This window comes from Solanum stenotomum, chromosome 7 (genome assembly GCF_019186545.1).
Source record: "Solanum stenotomum isolate F172 chromosome 7, ASM1918654v1, whole genome shotgun sequence".
In the NCBI taxonomy this organism is placed as follows: Eukaryota; Viridiplantae; Streptophyta; class Magnoliopsida; order Solanales; family Solanaceae; genus Solanum; species Solanum stenotomum.
Window position 1 is genome coordinate 56,319,846 of NC_064288.1, and position 20,969 is coordinate 56,340,814.

At 30.2% G+C, this 20,969-nt stretch overlaps 1 protein-coding gene across 1 annotated transcript; it reads right to left on the reverse strand.

Moving 5' to 3' along the window:
* Positions 1-12,850: 12,850 nt before the first annotated feature.
* On the reverse strand, positions 12,851-15,215 carry LOC125871628 (transcription factor DIVARICATA-like). Its single transcript, XM_049552261.1, has 2 exons — positions 14,429-15,215; positions 12,851-13,800 (listed from the first exon to the last, which is right to left on the reverse strand). The coding sequence occupies exons 1-2, from the start codon at positions 14,857-14,859 to the stop codon at positions 13,353-13,355; spliced, it is 879 nt and encodes a 292-aa protein (XP_049408218.1). The 5' UTR covers positions 14,860-15,215; the 3' UTR covers positions 12,851-13,352.
* Positions 15,216-20,969: the final 5,754 nt, after the last annotated feature.

The following is a 20,969-nucleotide window of genomic DNA, read 5'->3' on the forward strand; positions in this document are numbered from 1 at the left end:
ATTCCTGGGATCATGTGCTTATAATTAAACCCCCCCTAATCATTATTTCATTCATGATTAATTAGGAGTAGTTTGGCACGTATGATTAATTAAAAATCATTATTGAAAGACCAAATATTCTTTTGTTGAATATAAATATTAATATGTTAACGACCATCTATAATTAAAAAAAATCAATTTTTTGGTTGATGGATACTTCTTTCATATCAGAAAAAAAGAAGAAGAAAAATACAATTTTTGGACTCTTTACAATGTATATATATCTACTTTGGAATGTTAACTGAACCAACAATTTCCTGTCTATTTGGGGAGCTTGATGTAGGTGAAACTTTGTCAAAATTTGGAATTGAAAATAAGAAATAAATAATTATGTGATTAATTATTGATATGCCAGCTATTAGCTATAGAAGAAAAAATTGGCCACCTAAGACTATGGTACTGACTATATGTTATAATTAGTTGCCAACATCTATATGGTTAAAAACAACATAATTTCTCTACATGCATGCATGTCAAATTTTACAAGTTGTACAAAATTTGGTCACTTCAATTTTTAATTAATGGTGGTGTTTAAGATAGTTGGTTCGCGTTTTAATTATTTCATCAAGTACTTGCTTTTTTTTTTATGAACCACACATATCATGTAATTACCTGCCTTCAACGAAAGTCACCTTGTTGGATTTGAAAATCATTTACATTTATTTTATCGGTCACGCAGGGGCGGAGCCAACATGATGTTAGAGGGTTCATCCTAACCCCTTTTGACAAAAAATTAAATTATTATTTATATATAGTTGAAATTATTTTTTATGGGTATATAACAGATGGTGAACCTCCTCGACTAGTTTATGACTATATTTTATATTTTGAACCCTCTTTACTACGCCATCNCAACATGATGTTAGAGGGTTCATCCTAACCCCTTTTGACAAAAAATTAAATTATTATTTATATATAGTTGAAATTATTTTTTATGGGTATATAACAGATGGTGAACCTCCTTGACTAGTTTATGACTATATTTTATATTTTGAACCCTCTTAACTACGCCATCGTCGAAAAATTTAAAAAAACCCCTTGCGTGTCTAGTTTCGCGGAGTAGCATCCTATGCAAAGGGATATAGATCATAGTTGCCACTCTTATATGTTCAAAAATTGGCCACGTCTAGGACTAACTGTGTTGTGCAAACGAACTGCACCTGCCTTAATATCAAAGTTCAAAACAAACTAATTGGCCCATCCACTTGAGGCAAGCCTGGCAACAAATCAATTATTGTGAAAAAGAAAGATTTTTTTTTGAAAAATATAAAAATCATTTAAGGTGTTGTTTCACGAATTTTTTTTCCGCAAATAATATAAATTTCACTAATTTAGAATTTAATTACATACTTTTTCTTGAGTTTTTGAAATTACCATTCGTGCCAGATTTTGATCCAAAGATACATGTATATACATAAGGTCAAAATTAAGTGTAATTTGTTATAGATATATTGTATCCAACTGGATTCGCATGTATTTGAGATACAATGACTCTCTCCACTCTCCTCTCCCGCTAGCCTCTCTCTACTTCTCTCGCTCCCCCCTCTCCCTATGTATCTGTGTTTTATCAGAATGTATTTGAAATGTATCTGGTGTGATTTACATATATATGAGATACACTGGGTGACTGAACTCACTCGCTCGCCTCCCTCCTATATCGCTCGCCTCTCTCCCTTTGTAGAGTGTATCTGGTAGCAAAAATATATACATAAGGTGTGTTTGACTTGAAATCTGATATGAAATTAATATTAATTAGTAAATATGATAAGAATATTTATATAATTAGGATAATTTTTTTCTCTAAATATATATTCCCTACATTTAATTTAGAATAAAAACAAAAGAACTTTGAAATTTTTGTAAAATAAATATCATAATAAAAATTTGAATATGAGGTATATTCCGAAAGGAGGCAAACAAATGTATGGCCTAGTCTTACCAATTACCATACAACTTGTACAAAATTCATGTACACCTCCTATTCCTAATACAAGCAAATATGCATTATTATAAAAAGAAGTAACCAAATTAGTAATTGATATCTATAAATTTAAAATTTTGAATTTGTTATTTTAGAAAAGCTAAAATAATTGCACATTATATTGTTGAGAATCCGACAATTCCAGATGGGATGGCAACAAAAATCCATGTTAAAATAGATGTTTGTTTCTAGTTGGTAGAAGACAATGGGGCAGTCATTTCCACACTATTTTGCTAAGATCTGATGAAGCAAATTGCACATAATAGACATGGATAAGTTCTAATTTATAATGAGCACCCACTACTTGATTATTATTTTTTATTTTTGAAATGTCATAGTTGTATATATGTAAGTTGTCAATTGATAATTGTAACATTTTCTATTCTTTGGCATGCTAGGATAAATAAACATACATAGTCAATGCTAGTGATTAATCTTGGATAATTTTCATGAACTATTGGAGTATTGACTTTTATTTAATCACGTTTGTTACACAACTTGCACTTTTTTCTAAAAAAATTTTTGTAAAATTTATTTTTTAGATAGGGATGTGAGAAAAGTGCAAGAAGATAATGGAGGTTGGCTATTTTTAATTGGTGGAATATTGCTCCTAAGTCATTTCACTCTCAATACTTAAGAGTCTTCGAGACTTCAAGGGGACAATGTAGTCCACACAAGGTCACAACACTCCACAATGTTACTAGTCTTTTAGATATTTCTCACACCTGGTTAATTATGTGCTGCTTATTGAGTTGCGATCATACTATCTAAAAATTTAAGAGAGAATATATTTTTATTTTTATTGTATTTTTAATAATAATCCTTCTGTGTATTTTTATTTATTCATGTTTGACTTAACACACCCTTTAAAAAGCAATAATAAAATAATATTTGGATTCCTCCATTTCAATTTGTTCGTCCAAGTTTCTTTTTGAATCCGTTTAAAGAAGAATGTCTTTTTCATGTTTTCCATCTCAGCTTCAATTTATGCATCTTATCTTCCACGGGAGTCACCTCTACCTTTTTTCGAACTTCGTATCTAATTTTATCTCTACTACTGGTATGTCCACTCATCTACCTCAAGTGAGTCAAGATCCTCACCACCCCCTCAATTAACGAAACTTCAACCTGAAATAAGTAAATTTCATGTGTCCATAGTACCCTTCAACTTCTGACCATAACTAAAAACTATTTTCAACTTGAAGGTTCATTGCACGTCAAGGTAAAAAAATTAGATTGTTTCTTTAAAGAGGGGTATTATTAGATGAAAAGTTTAGTAAATGACAAAAAAATTCAATATCTAATAATGTATAAGGAAAAATTTAAACTTTTTCCTCGCCAAAAAGTAGTAGTACTATTGTGTACCCAAGAGAACAACAAAATTTCAACAAAAAGAAAAGTAGATATGTTAGGGTATTAATTGCCCGAGTTTCTTACCATAAATATGTTTTTCTTTTGGGAAAGGTTTAAGATAGTCCTTTTCTTGTAGGAAAATATTTAGGACTCTATAAATAAATGTTTGTTCCTTCTAACATAATTAGCATTCGCAATGTAGTCCTAGAGTTTTGAGAGTTTCGACTATGGGGGAGAATTTGTGAATTTCCTTGCATTCCGAGTGAATTGGTTGAGGTTATTTCTCTCTATATTTTGTACTCTTATATATTTATAGTAGATTATTCATCTCCTTTGGATATAGGTTGATTGACCGAACCACGTTAAATTTTTGTGTCTTTTGGTATATTTCTTATTTGTCTTCTTATTCATGGTCTTTCGAGATTTGCTTTGCTAGCTTCCGCATTGCACCTGCTTATTTTAGGTCCTAACAAGATACTCCCTCCGTTACAATGTGACACTCTTTCTTTTTTAATTTATCTAAAAAAGAATGTCATATTATTATAATTAAAACGATTTAACTTTAAAATTCCTTAATGAAATGAATTTCCTCTGCACAAACATTCTATGCTTATTTTAGACCATAAATTTAAAATCTTGATTTTTTTTTCTTAAATATCATAGCAGTACGTAAAATAGGAAGGAGAAAAGTATTTGCATTTTGCAGCAATTTTATAAAGTTTGTGGTCAAAGTAGAGCAGGACAAAATTAGTATAAATGCAGTGTATGTAGTGACAAGTGACTAGATTATTTAATGGGGTCAGATGATCCATTGAAGGATTTTTTTTTCTAAATGTCACATCTTTGGTGAAAATAATAGTAAAGTTTATTTTTTGGTGTATTGGATTTACATGCCCCATACATTGCATGTGGATTCAAAAGAAATTGACAAAATTTTGTAGTCTTAAACTATTCTATTTTGTAACACATCTACATGGCTTGTTCTATTTTGCAATTTTTTTGTTTCATTAATTAATAATTTATCATAGTTTAATTTGTGATTAGGTAAGTATTAGATATTCTAATAGTTTTTTTAGGGACATTGAGACATATATATCAATCATAACGGTTATTGACACTAAAAATTAGTTAAAATTAGTCATGGCAATAGTAACCTAAGAAATTGGCATATATTAGCCAACTCTTCCAAATATCTAGAACTAAACAATGTATTCAACCCAACAATACCATTGTCATCTCGATCAGGCTTGACGATCATGACCTACCGTAGAAGCTTCTCCCACTCTCTTGTTTTCGTTGTCTATGGACCACGATTAATTTTACCTTTTCATATAAAAATATTTGGGATTTTTTTGAGTGAGCGTGATTTGAATTGATCGAAAATACTTGGATGAGGTAATACCCAAAATTTGAGAAAGATAGACTAAGAGTGAATTGGAATCAAATTTAGATATAAAAACGCCTCAACAATATGTGTATATTGTATTATATATCATGTATATTGATGTATCCCTCAAGCAAATTTACATGAATATACATAGAAATAGAGTCTGCTAAAGATAAGCAGATATACAGAATTTTATACACTGATATACATAAACATATATATAGATATACATAAGGATATAGAGATGGAGTAATCTTTAACTCGAGTTAGCAATATGAAAAGTAGCTTAAATGTCTCCAAAATCTAAAGGTCATTAAAATGTTTTAAATAAAACGCGATATCACTTGATCGAATCAAATTACAAATACCCATATAGAGAAATTCAATCCAAACTTTAAAGGGTTTTTAATGGTGTTTTAAAGTCACTATCGCATATTTGGGCGCTAGGCTCAACTTGCTTTAGGCTATAAGATTATTTTTTTTGGTTTTCCATCAGTGTTCGATATCTACATTGAAGTTTAACTATTCTGGATTCACACCGCGTAAGACTCCATTCGGGAGGAAGTACTCCCTACCAAGGATTTTTTTCATATCAGAGCTCATAATCGAGACATTTGATTAAGGAGAAACAACCCTATCTGTTGTATCAGATCCGTTGGTGGTTTTGGACTAGAAGATTTACACGTTGGAGCAGCCGGTGTTGTATGTTCTTTTTATTGTGTAAGACATTTTCAATGTGTGAATGACACTATTGGTTGTTACAAGTTATTAAAAATAATTTTTTTAAAAATCAATTGATAGTGGTGCACATTATTAATTAAAATGCATATGGTAATTGTTTAATTAGGCTTTTAGCATATTTTTCATGTCTAAGAATTTTGTCTTGCACATATTACTAGACCAAACGTCTTCATATTATTTTTATTTTTCAAAAATGGAGAGGAAGAATAACGCTATTACAACAATATATCGTTTAATTGTAAATAATAATATATAATTCATTTAAATTTGTATAAACCTATACTCTAATATGAAGTCTTTACTGCGTTGATCTACGCCTTAACAATTCTAACACCTTGTTTGGATGGTTGTTACCTGTTGTATTGTATTGTATTAATGTTAGTTTAAATATAATGTTTGTTTTGAGTTTCACTTAAATTCTATTGTATCGGTTCGTTTAAATCCATGGTTAAGTAACGATAAAAAGATTCATTTTGTAACGATCGATTTGGTGTGATCACGTCGTTTTCTTAATATTTTCTTCCCATTTTGTCTTTATTTAATATTTAATAATTATATTTCATGTTTCACCCTACCTTTTCATAGTAGTTCTACACCATACCCTACTTTTCTCGTAGGTTTATCATTTAAATTATGGATGTACGACATTATATAACAATGGAGAACAACACAATCTATCCAAACATTGTATTCATTAAAGCAATATAGTACAATACAATACAATACAACATAATATAATACAATACAATATATTAAAAATAAATATTTCTAAAAATGAATTGACGGTGTAATTTTCTTGTCCACGGTTAGTGAATAGTAGTTAATCTCTTTATTTTAAGTCTCTCACCACCTCGTCTGATGGGCCTTACGTCAACTAAGATCCACTAATGACGGTTGTTGCCGCTGCTTCTTCTCTTCCTTCTTTCTTCGTTGCTTTCCTTCTTCATTCCTATTATTCTTTCATGTCATGACCAATTAAAGCTTCTTAAAAAATTGATTTGCCGCAAACGTGAATAATATATCAAAAAACTTGAAATATTGAGAGGGGCTCGTATCTAAGTTTTAGAATAGTTTAGATGAGATTTGAATTGGTTGGAATTAAAAAGAAATCGATCTGCAATGTATACTTTATTATATTAACAAATTATACATTTTTGATACATAATTATACATTATCTATACACTATTTTACACTATTAATATAAAATATCGATACGTTAAATGTACAAATGATTATTGTTGAAAATATTTTTTATTTCCCGTATATATTGATAATTAACCGTATAATGGATGATTATTGTCATTCCCAACTATAATCTTCTTCGATTTTCAGTATCCTCAAAATCTGAATTCAAAACTCTAATTAATATCGAGATGATCTTTTTTTATTCATCCACAATCATCATGTAGATTATACACCAGTTCATTTTTCATTCAGTGGAATCAGTCCAGGTGTGCGTGCAGAAGCTAGCCTAGACACCATCGTCAACAAAAAAGAAAAGTAAATTGTGAATATGGGATATAACTTTTCTCCACTCATCCCATGAACACATGAAGCTATTAACATCTTTTCTCCAAGAAGCATGAATTGATAAAAGTCATTCCAGTAATGGAATCTCTCAAGGCAGAGGCACTATGTTCTTGTACCTCATAAAGCCAAGTGTGGATCGACACACGAATTCTCACTGATCATGTTTCTCTGTTTAATCTTAATTCATGTCATCATCATACCAAATAAAAATAAATGTGGAAAGTATATGAAGAAACCTTATCCCTATACAAGAACCAGCATTTAACAAAAAACTAACACAATATAATAAAACAGAGATTTTATCGTGGAAACCTTCCTCCCTCAAGGAAGGGAAAATCACACCACAATATTATTACTTTCAAGAACAATTCAAGATTACAACTCAATAATCAAGGAACTAACTCTAGCACCTTTACTCTCTATCGATTAACTATAATCGATGACTCTACTCTCCAAAAAGTCAAACTCGCTTCTTGTTACAATTCTCTCAAACCCTCTCTTAACTCTACTCCCCAAGAAGTCAAACCACTTCTTGTTATACTTCTCTTAAACACTCTCTTTCTCTCTTAGAACACACCTCCTACACACTAATTCAAGACGAACCAATGTAACACTATACTGTTGGGTTTTAAAAGGTGTGAATGAAAAATGAAAAGTTGCGACTTTTATGAAGAGTTGTGACTTTGACGAAAAGTTGCGACTTTTATGAAGAGTTGTGACTTTTATGAAAAGTTGCGACTTTTATGAAAAGTTGTGACTTTTATGAAAGGTGGTGACCTTTCCGAAAGATTGTAACTTTTCCAAAGTTTTGTGACCTTTCCGGTAAGGCACAATAAGAACCTTTTCACACTACCCTTTGTTTTCTATAAATTGAGGAATTTCCTCTCATTTTAAAAATAGAATTTTTCTGGACTTCTTCTACTACTAAATCTAGTATTCTAAGTGTACTTTATTGCCGTTGAGTGGCTTGCTGACACCAGTGTTTTGGGTATCAATACACTGGTGATTGAGATCATTCTATCCTGAGAGAACATATTCCAAATCAAACCTCGGATACTAGAGGGGAATAATTTCCTTAAGGGGACACTGTGCATTCAGTGGGCTTGATCTTCTTTCTGTTTTTCCAGATTCTGGTATGTGTTACAGATTTTAGATTTGTGAATTAATTTATGTTCTTTTGTTCTTCACTGGTTCATTAAACTTTGGTAACTTCGTGTTTCTGCAAAGTTTGTTGGAATCAGTAAGATTCTTTAAACATAGATTGACAACAATTCTTCTTTAAGAATCTAATATGTTTCCGATTCTAGTTTCTCTACTAGTTTTAATTTTCTAGTTGTGAAAATGTTCTTAAACTTTATTGTATCTTACCAAGTTCTTTAAAGTTTTGTTCTAAGTATCTTGGGAATAACATATACTTCAGAAAGAAATCCTAATTCTAGTACTACTTCTTTCTTTCACTTTCTTGATCTCCTCAATGACTCATCAGACTTCACGGAATAACTCTCTTGAATTTGATATTGCAAAGACGACTTTTTCTTTCTTTGGCTTTGTCCTTTTATAGACGACTTTTACAAGGAAATGAATTTGTTTACCTAGAAATTAAAGCTAATCCTTTCCCATATAGAACTTGTTTGCCTCCTTCCTTTTCCGCATAGGAGTCGTTTGTATTTATTCCTTTCCTTCTTTTACTTGAATTGTTATTTTGGACACGCTTTTCCTATTTTATATCCGAATGAGTGAATTATTCCCGCCTCTTTATTTTAAGTATGATATGTGTTATATATGTGAACCTGGTTCATGTAGATCTACCTCGTCCACTTTTAACACATTTACTCACCATAGTTCCATACCTACAGATGTGACTGAACCATGTCAAGTGGCCAACTCTCATTTTATTTTCAATATGTGTTACTTGCATCCTTTGGTGAATGTGGTCATTATTAGTCTTAACTAAATATATAGTCAAAATACAAGAAAATCTTCTACGTAAAAAACATGAACTTATAGAAAAGCATCCAGACCCTTAAATGATACTTGGATTCTCAATTCATATATATATTAGTGATATCTCTCGGGCGATATTACTAATAACTCTAAAGTCATTTACGTAATTTTCTTGCTTTGAGAAAATAATAACTACAATAGAGGCGATGTTAGAGAAGTGATAGGGGTTCATCTAAATTTCCTTTTTCAAAAAAATTTATCGGTAAAAATTCTATCTCCATCACAAGTATTTGTAGAGATGAGAGCATATATTCATAGAGGTATCTTTCATTGTCAACTTTTATGCACCTTTTATTGGAATTGAAAGAAAATTTTGGGCGGTATTTTTATAGTGTTCATGTCAATATCTATTAGTACAATTTTGTTTTTATATTATGTATTTGACTTACAACAATTAATTGTAACTTTATATAAGCTACATTAGATCAGTTATTTTAAGATAAACTTACCAATTACATATACCGTCCAGTCAAATTTATTTATCAATATCGCTGAAATATTCAAAACCTATATATATACTAATTATATATGTTACTGACCTATCACCAACAGTTTGTTCAGGATTTCAAACAGAACAATGACCATTAAATAGGAGGGCGATGCACAACTTATTAAACTTATTATATATATATCAGAAAAATCTGTATATCACATGTTGCGCTATAATCATTGAACCAATGTCTAGGACAAGAGAACCTTAAGCATAAGGAAGACATGCCAAGTGGATCCTCATAATTCCAGCTACATACTTTTTTGGTTAATATTATTTTCTACTATTACTCATTTGCAATGAGTTGTAGTACTCTCTGTCTTAGTGCATTAAATATTAAGTTTGTTAACCTTTTTACAAATCCTTTTGGCATGTCTATATTATCAAATTTGTTTGGACTCAATTGAGTGCTGATAATAATATAATTTAACCTCCACTTTCTGTCTTCTTTTCAACTTTCTATTGCATGTGTATCAAAAGCTTAGATGGAGTTTTTTTTTTTTTATCATATAGTATATATAATTTTTGTGGGCCTATAAAGAAGCACAACAGAGAAATGCTTGGTAGTCCAAAAATAAATCAGTCAATTGTGCTTTTACTCCTTTTAGATCCTCCTTTCATTTTCTTCATAATAGTGGTCATGAATGGCACCTTGTCGCACCTCAACTATTTCACTAGGTACCTAATGTATCGTACTAGCTACTAACTATATCACGTAATTCTGTGTACTAAAATTTAGAAGGATGGAAAGTAATTATCTAATGGTTTTTGTCTCTATTGAAATTCAAATAACTTTGATCTCTTGTGACTTTCATCAACTTCATTGACTGTTAGGTCACACCGTGATGTTCTTTTTAGTTGATCCTTATTTGACCTACACAAAGTGCACTATTCTTGAAATCAAAATGAAGCAAGGTATTAGAATCTAGTTGGAAAAGGGGTAAAGGAATATAAAAGCATCAAACCTGTTGGTTGAGAGACAAGGTATGTGGTCTAAATATATCTAAGAGAGAATTATATCAATTAAGAATAAAGTGGCAAAGTGCTATCCTATTCAACTAGCAAAAAGGCACTTTAGAAAAAGGAAATAGTGGGGCATTTTTGTCATTTATTGGAAAAACTTATATGAATGGTCATACTATGACTTAAATTATTTGGCTAATGGAGGGGACCAAAATATAACGAGGAGAAGATGTTGGTGGGCATTAGGATTTTCATGATACTTGTCATAGTAATACTACCAAATAAGCCCCCTTCGTTTCAATTTGTTTGTCTTATTTTTCATTATAGTATGTTTACAAAAGAATGCCACTTTAGTTTATTTCAGCAATTATTTAATTTCAATTTTTCATATGACATGTTTAAGACCACAAAATTAAAGGATATTTTGATACATTTGATATATCTTTAATATAAGCCCACGATATTGAAAAATCCTCTTTACTATCTTAATCTACGAGTCATGTCAAAATAGGATAAACAAATTGAAATGGAGGGAGTATCAAAACTCCAATTGAAATAGTGGAGGATCCAACTATGGGTTCATGTGTTCTGATACAATCCAGTGTTTTTTGAGTCGAGTCATATATATACATGTATATAAAATAAGTATAAATAATTCAAAACCTATCACGTCGAAATTCTAAATTCGTCTCTGAATGAACAACATGATAAGTAACTAAAATTTTCATATAATTAACATGTTATGATATCAAGTTCTTGATACTCATTTCAAAAAAGAATAATTTGAAGAATATGGTAAAATACATGAAGGTCCTGTGCTTGGATTGTGGACAAAGTAAAACACTATAGTTTAATTTCATGAAACATGTCAAAAGTGATTCCAAGTAAGTGTTTACTAAACTTGGACTATCACTAATGACCCTTTTTATGTTATCTCATCATTAGATTATTTGATCTTAATTCCTAAATCCACTTCATTAGGAAAGAACTCTTCCACACCTTATTAATTCAGTTTTGAGGAACCATTGTATGATAAAATAATATTCCCACTTGAGGAGGTATCTTACTAACCATATAAGAATCTAAGAAAGGACAGCATGATACACTAAACTTTTGATATGTGTGGGACTTGGAGAAGAGTCGGACCATAAAAGTTTATTGTACACAATTTATTCTGCATTTTGCAATAGATTGTTTTCATAGCTCGAATCCATGACTTTCTAATCATATGACAATAATTTTACCAGTTACGTTGTGGAAATGATTCTTTTAGGAAATCCTAAGGGATAGCTCATGTTTTACTCACCTGGTCTGGTCTCTTTTGGGCCGACCAGGTATCTTATATTGTAATAAGGAGCATGGCCCATTTTGATGGAATCTAAAAACGGTAGTCTGGTATACTATGCTCTCGCGATGCGGGAGGTCTGGAGAAGGGCTTGACCATAGGTCTATTGTATGCAGTTTTACCCTATATTTCTACAATAGGTCCTTTCCACAAAAGAATCAATGACACTTTTATCACATGACAACAGCTTTACCAGTTATACAAAGCTCCTCTTCTAACCATATAAGAATTTTAAAAAGACATTCTGGTGCACTAAGCTCTCACGGTGCGTGAGGTTTAAGAAAGGGGCGGACTACGATGATTTATTGTTTGTAGTCTTATCCTTTATTTCAAATTCATAACTTTCTGGTCACATACAAACAATTTTGCCAGTTACATCAATACTCCTATTCTAACCATATAGGAATCTGAAATGTGCAAATCAACCGATACAAGTATGATGTGTCAGAAAAGCTTCATAAAGAGTTCTTTAATAAACAACAGTGATTCCAACTTCCATGCACTTTAGAGCAAACAACTTTAAACAAATGGGAGAAAATTGAATGACCAAACTTATGCCTTCTTGTTAAGTAGAGGGCATTATATATTGAAGAAAAAAGTCATCACTTTCACACCAATGACAAGACTTGATAAACTATAGTGGTTTGCTTGGTTAGTCCACTAGGAGAGAAGAAAGGATCCAACTTATATCCATTAGCAAATATAAAAAAGTTACACTATAAGCATATTTAAATGTATTGTAGAATGTAACTTGTTTTAATCTTTTATAGACAGTTACTTGTAATTGTTTTTTAAGTGACCTCATAGCATAAAATTTCATTTACAGTGTCAATATATAAAAGTTAAAACTCATGAAAAACATGTTCATGTTACACTGAGCCACCCCATAATGAATAAGTGAACATTGACTCAACACATATATTATATTATATATTATTTTTTTATGGGGTGGGGGAGTAGAATACCCCCCTCCATTAGTGAGAGTGTTGTGCACATAACTTAAGAATTGGAAAATGTTGAATACTAGTTTCTTCTTTATTTTCTCTGAATAAATTCAGCCTTATCATAATTCTCGTTTCTTTGCAACAGAAGCAAAATGAATAAACTGAGACCAACTATAATGTAGAGAGATATTGAACACCTAGCATACTAGATGTTTTCACTAATGACTAGTTTGTGACCTTAATCAACTTGGCAGCTTCATAATTAGCTTGATTGTGTTGAGTAATCTTAGTCAGCAAATCTGTTTAAATCAACCTCATTCACAACTTTGAAGAAACACAGCAGACAAATTAGTGCAAGGAAATAGCTCAAAGTTTTCCTAAATAATGAGCAATCCCACTTAGGTTGCAATATGAACTAACTAAAGCAAATCTCTTTCTAATAGTGATTGTTTTCGCTCGTGGTCTTGACAAACGACAACAACAGCTGTGCGTCAATTCCAAGCAAGTTGGAGACGGCTATATGAATCCTCACTGCTCTTGACCAACAAGGACTGAACTTTCAATCTTCCCTGACTCAACACATAGTATTGTAGTTACCAAACTGGAGACCTTGTAGAGCAATGTTATGCATTCCATGCTCGAGTCCATATGATGGAGCCCCTCGAAAAGGCATGGCCATCAGACCACCACTTGATGAGTTGAATGTTATGTCTGATTCTTGATTTGGTGAATTATACTCACATAGTGTTTTTACCATGCCATTCATTTTTGAATGCTGTTGTGCTTGTTGAGAAGGGGCAGATTTATGATCCTCAGGGAAAGTAGACTTGGATTCCGTAAGATTGACAACTGTGATATCATGTATGCTTGATCTCCTTTTATCTTTTCCACCGGAAAGCTGCCTAATAAAGTATTTCTGAGCATGGCTAGCTACCTGAGTTGGAGTTCTTGTGGTCACAAAATTGCGTGAAATATTTCTCCAGTCTCCTTTTCCATACTTTTTCAGCCCCAGCAGAAATTGCCTGGAAAAAAAATATAGGAAACATTATAACTCATGTACCACAACAACTATCCTTTACTACTATATGCCCAATCTCAAGCAAGTTAAGCTCGGTCATATGAATCTCTACTAACCAAGTCGACTCATTCAAGACCAATACTATAAAAAATAAAAAGTAGTAATTGATCTTTTCTATAGTTTCTACCGACATATAAATCTCTAACACGACTAAAAGATTCCTAAAAATCATGGAAACCGCAGTAAATGTACCAACAAGACAAACATATTTCCAAACTTCCTCTTGAAACTCAAATTTGCTAAAACTTATTCATATTATATAAGTAACTTTGCAGATCACTCTTGCTGAATCCTAAACACATTTTTATAAACCATGATTGATGTTGTGTTTAAGAAACTACATTATCTAAATGAAATTATAGTTCAATTACAACCTTATATCATTATGACCAAGTTCAGCTAGAAAGTTAAAACTTGAGTTTTTATCACTTAAAAGCCACCTCGTGAGCGGAGATCGTCTCTACAATAGTTAGTCCTTTAACAATTCAACAACATTTTTATAAGGAGAATCAAAGTATTGTTCGATCTAGAGTGAATTATATAGAAAAAGTTTATATGATTAGTACACTCACTTGTGCTCTTCTTCAGTCCATGGCACACCTTTCTTCCTTTCATGTTCAGAAGTTCGATTCGACGAGCCTCGTTTCCCAGATTGACCATAAAATTGCTTGAATCCATGAAAAGCATCTTGATTATTGACCCACTCTAATGTGAAAGAATTACTAGTAGTATAGCCAGGTACTGGTATTAGCCCTGCCTCTATATCACTAATATCTTCTACCAATTCTCTATATTGTTTGATCACATCATTCACTGTTTTCCCAGGGATCATTGCTGCTACATTATACCATTTATCTGGTGTATCTTTATCAAATAAAGCAAGTGCTTCTTCAAACACTTTGTTCTCTTCAGGTGTCCATCTTGTCTCCTTGTTTTCCTCAAACAACCAGCTAGAATTCTTGATGTATGTTGCAGGGGATAGAAATCCCATTTCTCTATTCATGTTTTCTTGATCATGTAGAGTGGAAAACACCACCAAAATAAACAACACCTTTTGGTTTTCTTGGCAAATGATTGAGAAATGAGGAGTCTTTTTATTATCTCACTCTCAGAGGCATTTAATCAAACACAAAAAAGGCATAAGAAGAGAATCTTGATTTATTTATTTATTTTGAATTTTTTTTTCTCAAGGTTGAGGAATCTAGAAAAGACCACCCCCAACTTTCCAAAACCCAAGGAAAATTCTGAAATTTGTAATAAAAAGTAGATCTTGTTTTATGATTTATCAAAAGCTCATCATAGCTAGAAATCCAGAGAATAAAACTCATAAACCCTCTTATATATATAAAATAAGAAACAGTGACAGCAAAAAAAAAAAAAAGAGATTAAAGAATGAAGAGAAAATTTATTGTAGAAAAATCAAGAATTGATATCAATGAGAAAAAGAGAAAGAGCCAAAGTGATTGATTAATAAGGTTTTGAGATGTTATTGGCTAAAATGATGTTTGTGGGGTCTTGTAGCTAAAAGAATTTTGTTTTTTTCTTCTTGGTGTTTAGAGAGAGAGGGAGACATATAATGGCCTAGTTGGATAGTACTCTTTTACCCAAAAAGGACAATCTATCATTGTTGTTCAAGAAAATAAAAATGTTCATCTTCAAGAGTTTGTGGGTGGTCAAGTGCTCGAAGCATCTTGTATTTATATTGAGTCGGATGAAGTAATGCACTCTAATATAAATATTAATAACTAATTTTATGATTTGAATCAATAACTTTTACTTTGCTTCAAGGCTTCAATAAAAAATTGTGCATAGTCGAGTGTTCAAAGTATCTCGTATTTATATAGAGTCTGGTGAAGTAATACTTTTGTATGTAAGTATTAATGGCTGTTTTTATGATTTGAATATGTAACCTATAGATAATATGAAGACAATTCTATTTTGCTTTTAAGGATCCACTAAAAGTTTGTGATTGATACTAAATATTCATTCGTTCTTAATTAAAATTTTTGGATATGAACTCTTGATATGTAGTTGTATTCAAAAGGGAAGTTTTACCCTGGTCTTAAAGAGAATTTTTCTAGTGTGAAACTGAATTAATTGAGTCTCAATGTAAATATCGAACATGTATCAAAATAAAATAAAAGAGTTGCATTCGCATTCAATATCAATTATTAGACATGTATTTTCAAACACATTTATTATTTGACTATGTTTGAATGTTATTACAATAACGACATATTTTGTATAATCTCATAAGTGGATTTTGGAAAGAAGAGGGGATTGTCATATCTTATTTTTATATTTGTGGGGTAAATAAACTATTTTTGATTGACAATTTAAAAGGAAAGTTTTCGAAGCAGGATTACAAAAAGAAAAAAATGACAGTAAAATAGCTAGATATAAAGTAAATGCAATAGTAAATAGTACTACCTCCTCATTCTAAATGCATAATAGATAGAGTTTTCTCCTCCTTTTAGTTATTGCAGACCAATCAACACCTTGAATAAGGAGTTGATTGATTAGCATAATAGGATCGGAGGTTAGATTTATGTTTTCTTCTTATATTTATTTATTTATTTATTTTTATTTATGTTACCGTAAGTAAATGAGTTAATGTAACATAGCATAAGCATATTGCTACATGCATGTATCTTAGTGTAAGAAAAGGGTAATTCAAGGTACGAGATATTCTATTGTCACGCAAGTTTGAAGAAAGGTTGCACTATAAGGAGGTGAATATAGAAAGTCTAGCATAATTTAAATATCAATAACTAATTTCATGATTCAATTTTGTAACTTATAAATCACATAAAAATAATTTTAATTTATCAATCATGTCCAATTTTAAAGGGTCACTTGGTAGCTTCTTAGAGTTATACGGATATTAATAATGTAGAAATTAGCTATGGAGAAATTTATGTAAGTATTAATTATCCAAACTTTAATTATTCACGTATAAATTATTCCATCTTATATCATGCATGAAATTATTCATAAATTTTCTTATAACTTATACATATTGTATTAATTATATAAATTTTTAAATTACATGTAATACCTGGATTTTATAAGAAAAGAAAATCTATTATATAATATCTGGCCCCTCATTCTGCCTATCCCACTTCTTCAACAAAAAAAAAAAATTAAAAGAAATTGAAGAGTAAGGTGCCAAAAAAAATAAAATATAATTGCACACTCTGTCTTAAGTCAAAGAAATAAAAACCGTTGGTATTTCAATTATTATTACTCCCTCTGTTCCTAATTACTTGTTTACTTTTTCTTTTATAGTTGTCCCTAATTACTTGTTCATTTGACAAATCAAGAAAGGACAATTTTTTTTCCTATTATATCCTCAATTAAATGATTAATTACTTTGAAAAATGTAGAACTTTTCATCCACTTCATAATTAATAGGGGTAAGATAAACTCACTATGTCATTAATTATTTTCTTAATAGGTGTGTCAATTCAAAAGTGAACAAGTAATTAGGAATATAGATTTTTTTTTTATTATGAACTGTCGGTATTCCTTTCCCATCAATTTCAGATTTTTAATTCTATTTTATTAAAGTTTATGAATTATTGATCTTATGTCTGTAGGCCATCTTAATTATGTCAATGATTCTCAGTGCTTGATCATCAAAATTGGTGTTTTTTCTCTCATTTAATTTAAAACATTAAGTTTTATATTAGTTGTCTACCTTATTAAAATTATTGATTATTATTTTAATAAACCAAAAGAAAACTATTTCAAATATTTTTATTTTATCCTTTCAAATAATTATTTTTTGAAAGTGTAAATAAATTTGTAAAATTTCTTAAAAGTTAAATTATTATTTTTATTTTATGATTTTGTAAGAAAGGTATAAAGAGAAAAACGGACAACTAATTTGTGATAGAGGGAAGTAATCAATTTTTATTTATTTACCAATGATGGTCCAATTATTAAGGACACTATTGATTTTTCTACCAACTTGGGTGGGGAAAGGGGAAGAAGTTCAAAATTGAATGAAATAGAGGAGATAATTACACTAATAAAATCACATAAAGAGAAGTTATCGTGAAAAAATAAAATATTTCACTGTAAATATTGAGTTAAATACTTGGAATATTGATAAGTTAATTAGATTATTTTGCTTAGAGTATGTTTTCGGCTCTTGATTTTTATTGGTTGATAGTCTTTTCCTTCTTCCTTTTCTTTACTTTTAATTGTTTTAATTACTTTCATTATTAGAATTAAAGGTAGCTAAGGGGTCATTGTTTTTAGTCTTAACAATCTATTAATAATATTTTTAATTAATTCTATTTACATAATAGTATCACGCGTTCATTGTTTGTACGTAATGTACGATAGTGGAATTTAGCAAGAATATTGGAAATAATTGAGAGGGTCTGATTTTGTTATTTTATTTATTTATTTATTTTCTGACAAGCTGTGAAGGGTTGCTTGGGAGTGGTTGGAACCATAAATTTCTAATTTAATTTTGTGTTGTAGATTTTTTTTTTTATTTATTTAGTTAAAAAAAAAATGAAAAACAGAAGAAGAAAACAAACAAATAATAGCATTGAGGGTGGTTGGCTCCATTTGTAAATATTCAATTGGCAGCATTAAATGTTGATCTCCTTCTACCTTTTTTATTATATTTTTCTTTGTTATATAAAATATATTGGTTACTGTCTTTTCTCATTTCTGAATTGTTTCAGTTACATTATTTACATATTATATTATTACAAAAAATTTTTAAAAAAATCAACGAATCTTTTCGTCTTCCTTTTCTTCTTCTTTTTTTGTTACAAAATTAAATTTAAATCCATCAATTAAATTTACCTTAATTACTTTCAAAATAATTCAGGCCGACGGTATGATTTTTTTGTATTTGATTTGCTCCCATCTTAAGATATTAAAACGATTTGTCATATTTTTAACTAGTTTAATCGATGCATCACGATGGTCTTTCTTTATCTAGATTTAGAACTAGTCTCAACATATGACGATAGAAATGGAGTGATAAAGGTTGAGTCCAATTCCCAACGCTTCAATTACTCTCAAAATAATTTGGATTGACTATTTTTTTTGTATTTGATTCACTCTCTTCTTAGATATTCAAATGATTCGAACTAGTGTTATCAATAAATCATGAACGTCTTCCTTTATCTTTAGAACTGATCTCAACATAAGACGATAGAAGTTGAGTCAGAACGCTTGAGTTTCATTTCCCAACCTTACATTTTTAGAATATGTATTTTGATTTCAAGAAATTTTAGTGAACCCTAGAAAGATTGTGAAATAAGTCATCTGACTTTCCTAGTTATAATAATATTTACTCATTGGAAATCTTGACTTGTTAGAAAACAGAAATAAATAAGTAAATAAATGGGAGTATTTCTTGTTTTGTGATAGTAGGTAGATCTATGTGTGTTGGAAATGAAAGAAAGTGGTATTTATTGAGTATTTTTCTAAAACAAATGTGAGTTTCCATAAGTGGAAAGATTCCTTACTTAACATCTTTTTCCAAGGAAAGTGCAAAATGGTTGAAAATGGATTAGGTCATGTGATGTGGGCACAAATACAACTTGCATCTGCCCCTTCAATAGCTCATCTTTGCCTCCCCAATCAATCCACAAGCCCCACACCACCTAATTTTAACTCCATTTTTTTTTTTTGAGGTGCTACATATAATAAACAAACATTTAAATTTGATTTCAATTGTTAAGTAATTTTGATGAAGCACAGCATACCCTTTAACTTGATCTCAATATATATAATGACAACTAAATGCTTCAACTTATTTTTATTGTGTTTTGTGGACACCTAACGCTGATATGACATAAATTTTGGAGGTGTATTCTGGATGATCATTTTGTAAGTGGGAGTGTTTAACTGATTGATCCATGGAAACGATATGAGGTGTCTAAATGTGAATATTCAAAATTAAAGTGCTTACATATCAGTTGAAGCCAAATTTGAGTGTATGTTTATATGTTATATTTAAAATGAAACGTATCCATACTCAATGTCCACATTAATTACATAAGTTTATTAGTAATAATTTACACGATTAATTATTGAAATACAACAGTGCGTCGTGTATGTATTTATTTGATATGTATAACACGTAAGCCTTTTTTCGATAAATTTGGACAAAAAAAGACGATTCAAGTTAATACAAGGAAATTCATCGTTCTCATCATCTTTATGTTTAAGATATATAAAAGAAACGATCAAGAAAAGAATTGATGATACAAGTCTTCTCGAGAAAAATATGCATCTCAAAATATCAAACCCTTTTGGCCTTTGAGGTGGGCTATTAAAGATATTATTGTCTAAATCTAAAATCTAAAATCTAAATTTAATAGTTCAATATTTATATTTTTATTTAAAAAATCATTGCACTTTTGAGAATTTTTTCAAACCATAATTATATTTTAAAGTTTTAACAAATTTTCACATAATGAATTAAGTTAAACTCACTAAATCTATATTGTGTATCTTTAAGAGAGCAATTTGGGTTGGATTTTGGTTGTTATGGTGATTTTTAGTTTATTTTTATATCTCTATGTATATCCACATGTATCATAGTGCATATTTACTTGTATATCCATGAAGCTGATACATATCATGTATAACTTTGCATATACATGAAAATCTATGTGTGATATACATTGATGTATTTTCGTATTTGGAGTTCTCTATTTTTAGTTTGTTTGGTAGGATTTGGCTATCCATGACCAATTTTTCAATATTATACTTATTGTTTATACCTTTTTTTTTTTTTTTTTTATGTATATAACTATATACAGTAGATGTTACACCTTTCGACTTCTTTGTGTGTTTACTTCTTTATATTTTAAAACCACTTAATGAAAATCGTAGCTCTGTCGCTAGAATATATCAATATCCTGACTACATACTTCCCAACAAGTCTCTGATTAGTATGTGCTTTTTAAGCAAATTAAACTGCATATAAGTTGTGATATATTTCAGTAGGGTGAAATTTTACACTATAGATATAGTTTAACTTGTGATAGTATGACAAATAGTCAAATACCATTGGATACTAGTTAATCTCTTGTAGAAAATATGCAACAAGAATAATCATAAAAAATAGAGGTA

What these genes read in the sequence shown, in the direction of transcription:
- LOC125871628 (XM_049552261.1), bottom strand. Translation starts at nt 14,859, where the DNA reads ATGAATAGAGAAATGGGATTTCTATCCCCTGCAACATACATCAAGAAT. An exon ending in TGGACTGAAGAAGAGCACAA is followed by an intron (nt 13,801 to 14,428) that starts GTGAGTGTACTA and finishes TTTTTTTTCCAG; the next exon opens with GCAATTTCTGCTGGGGCTGA.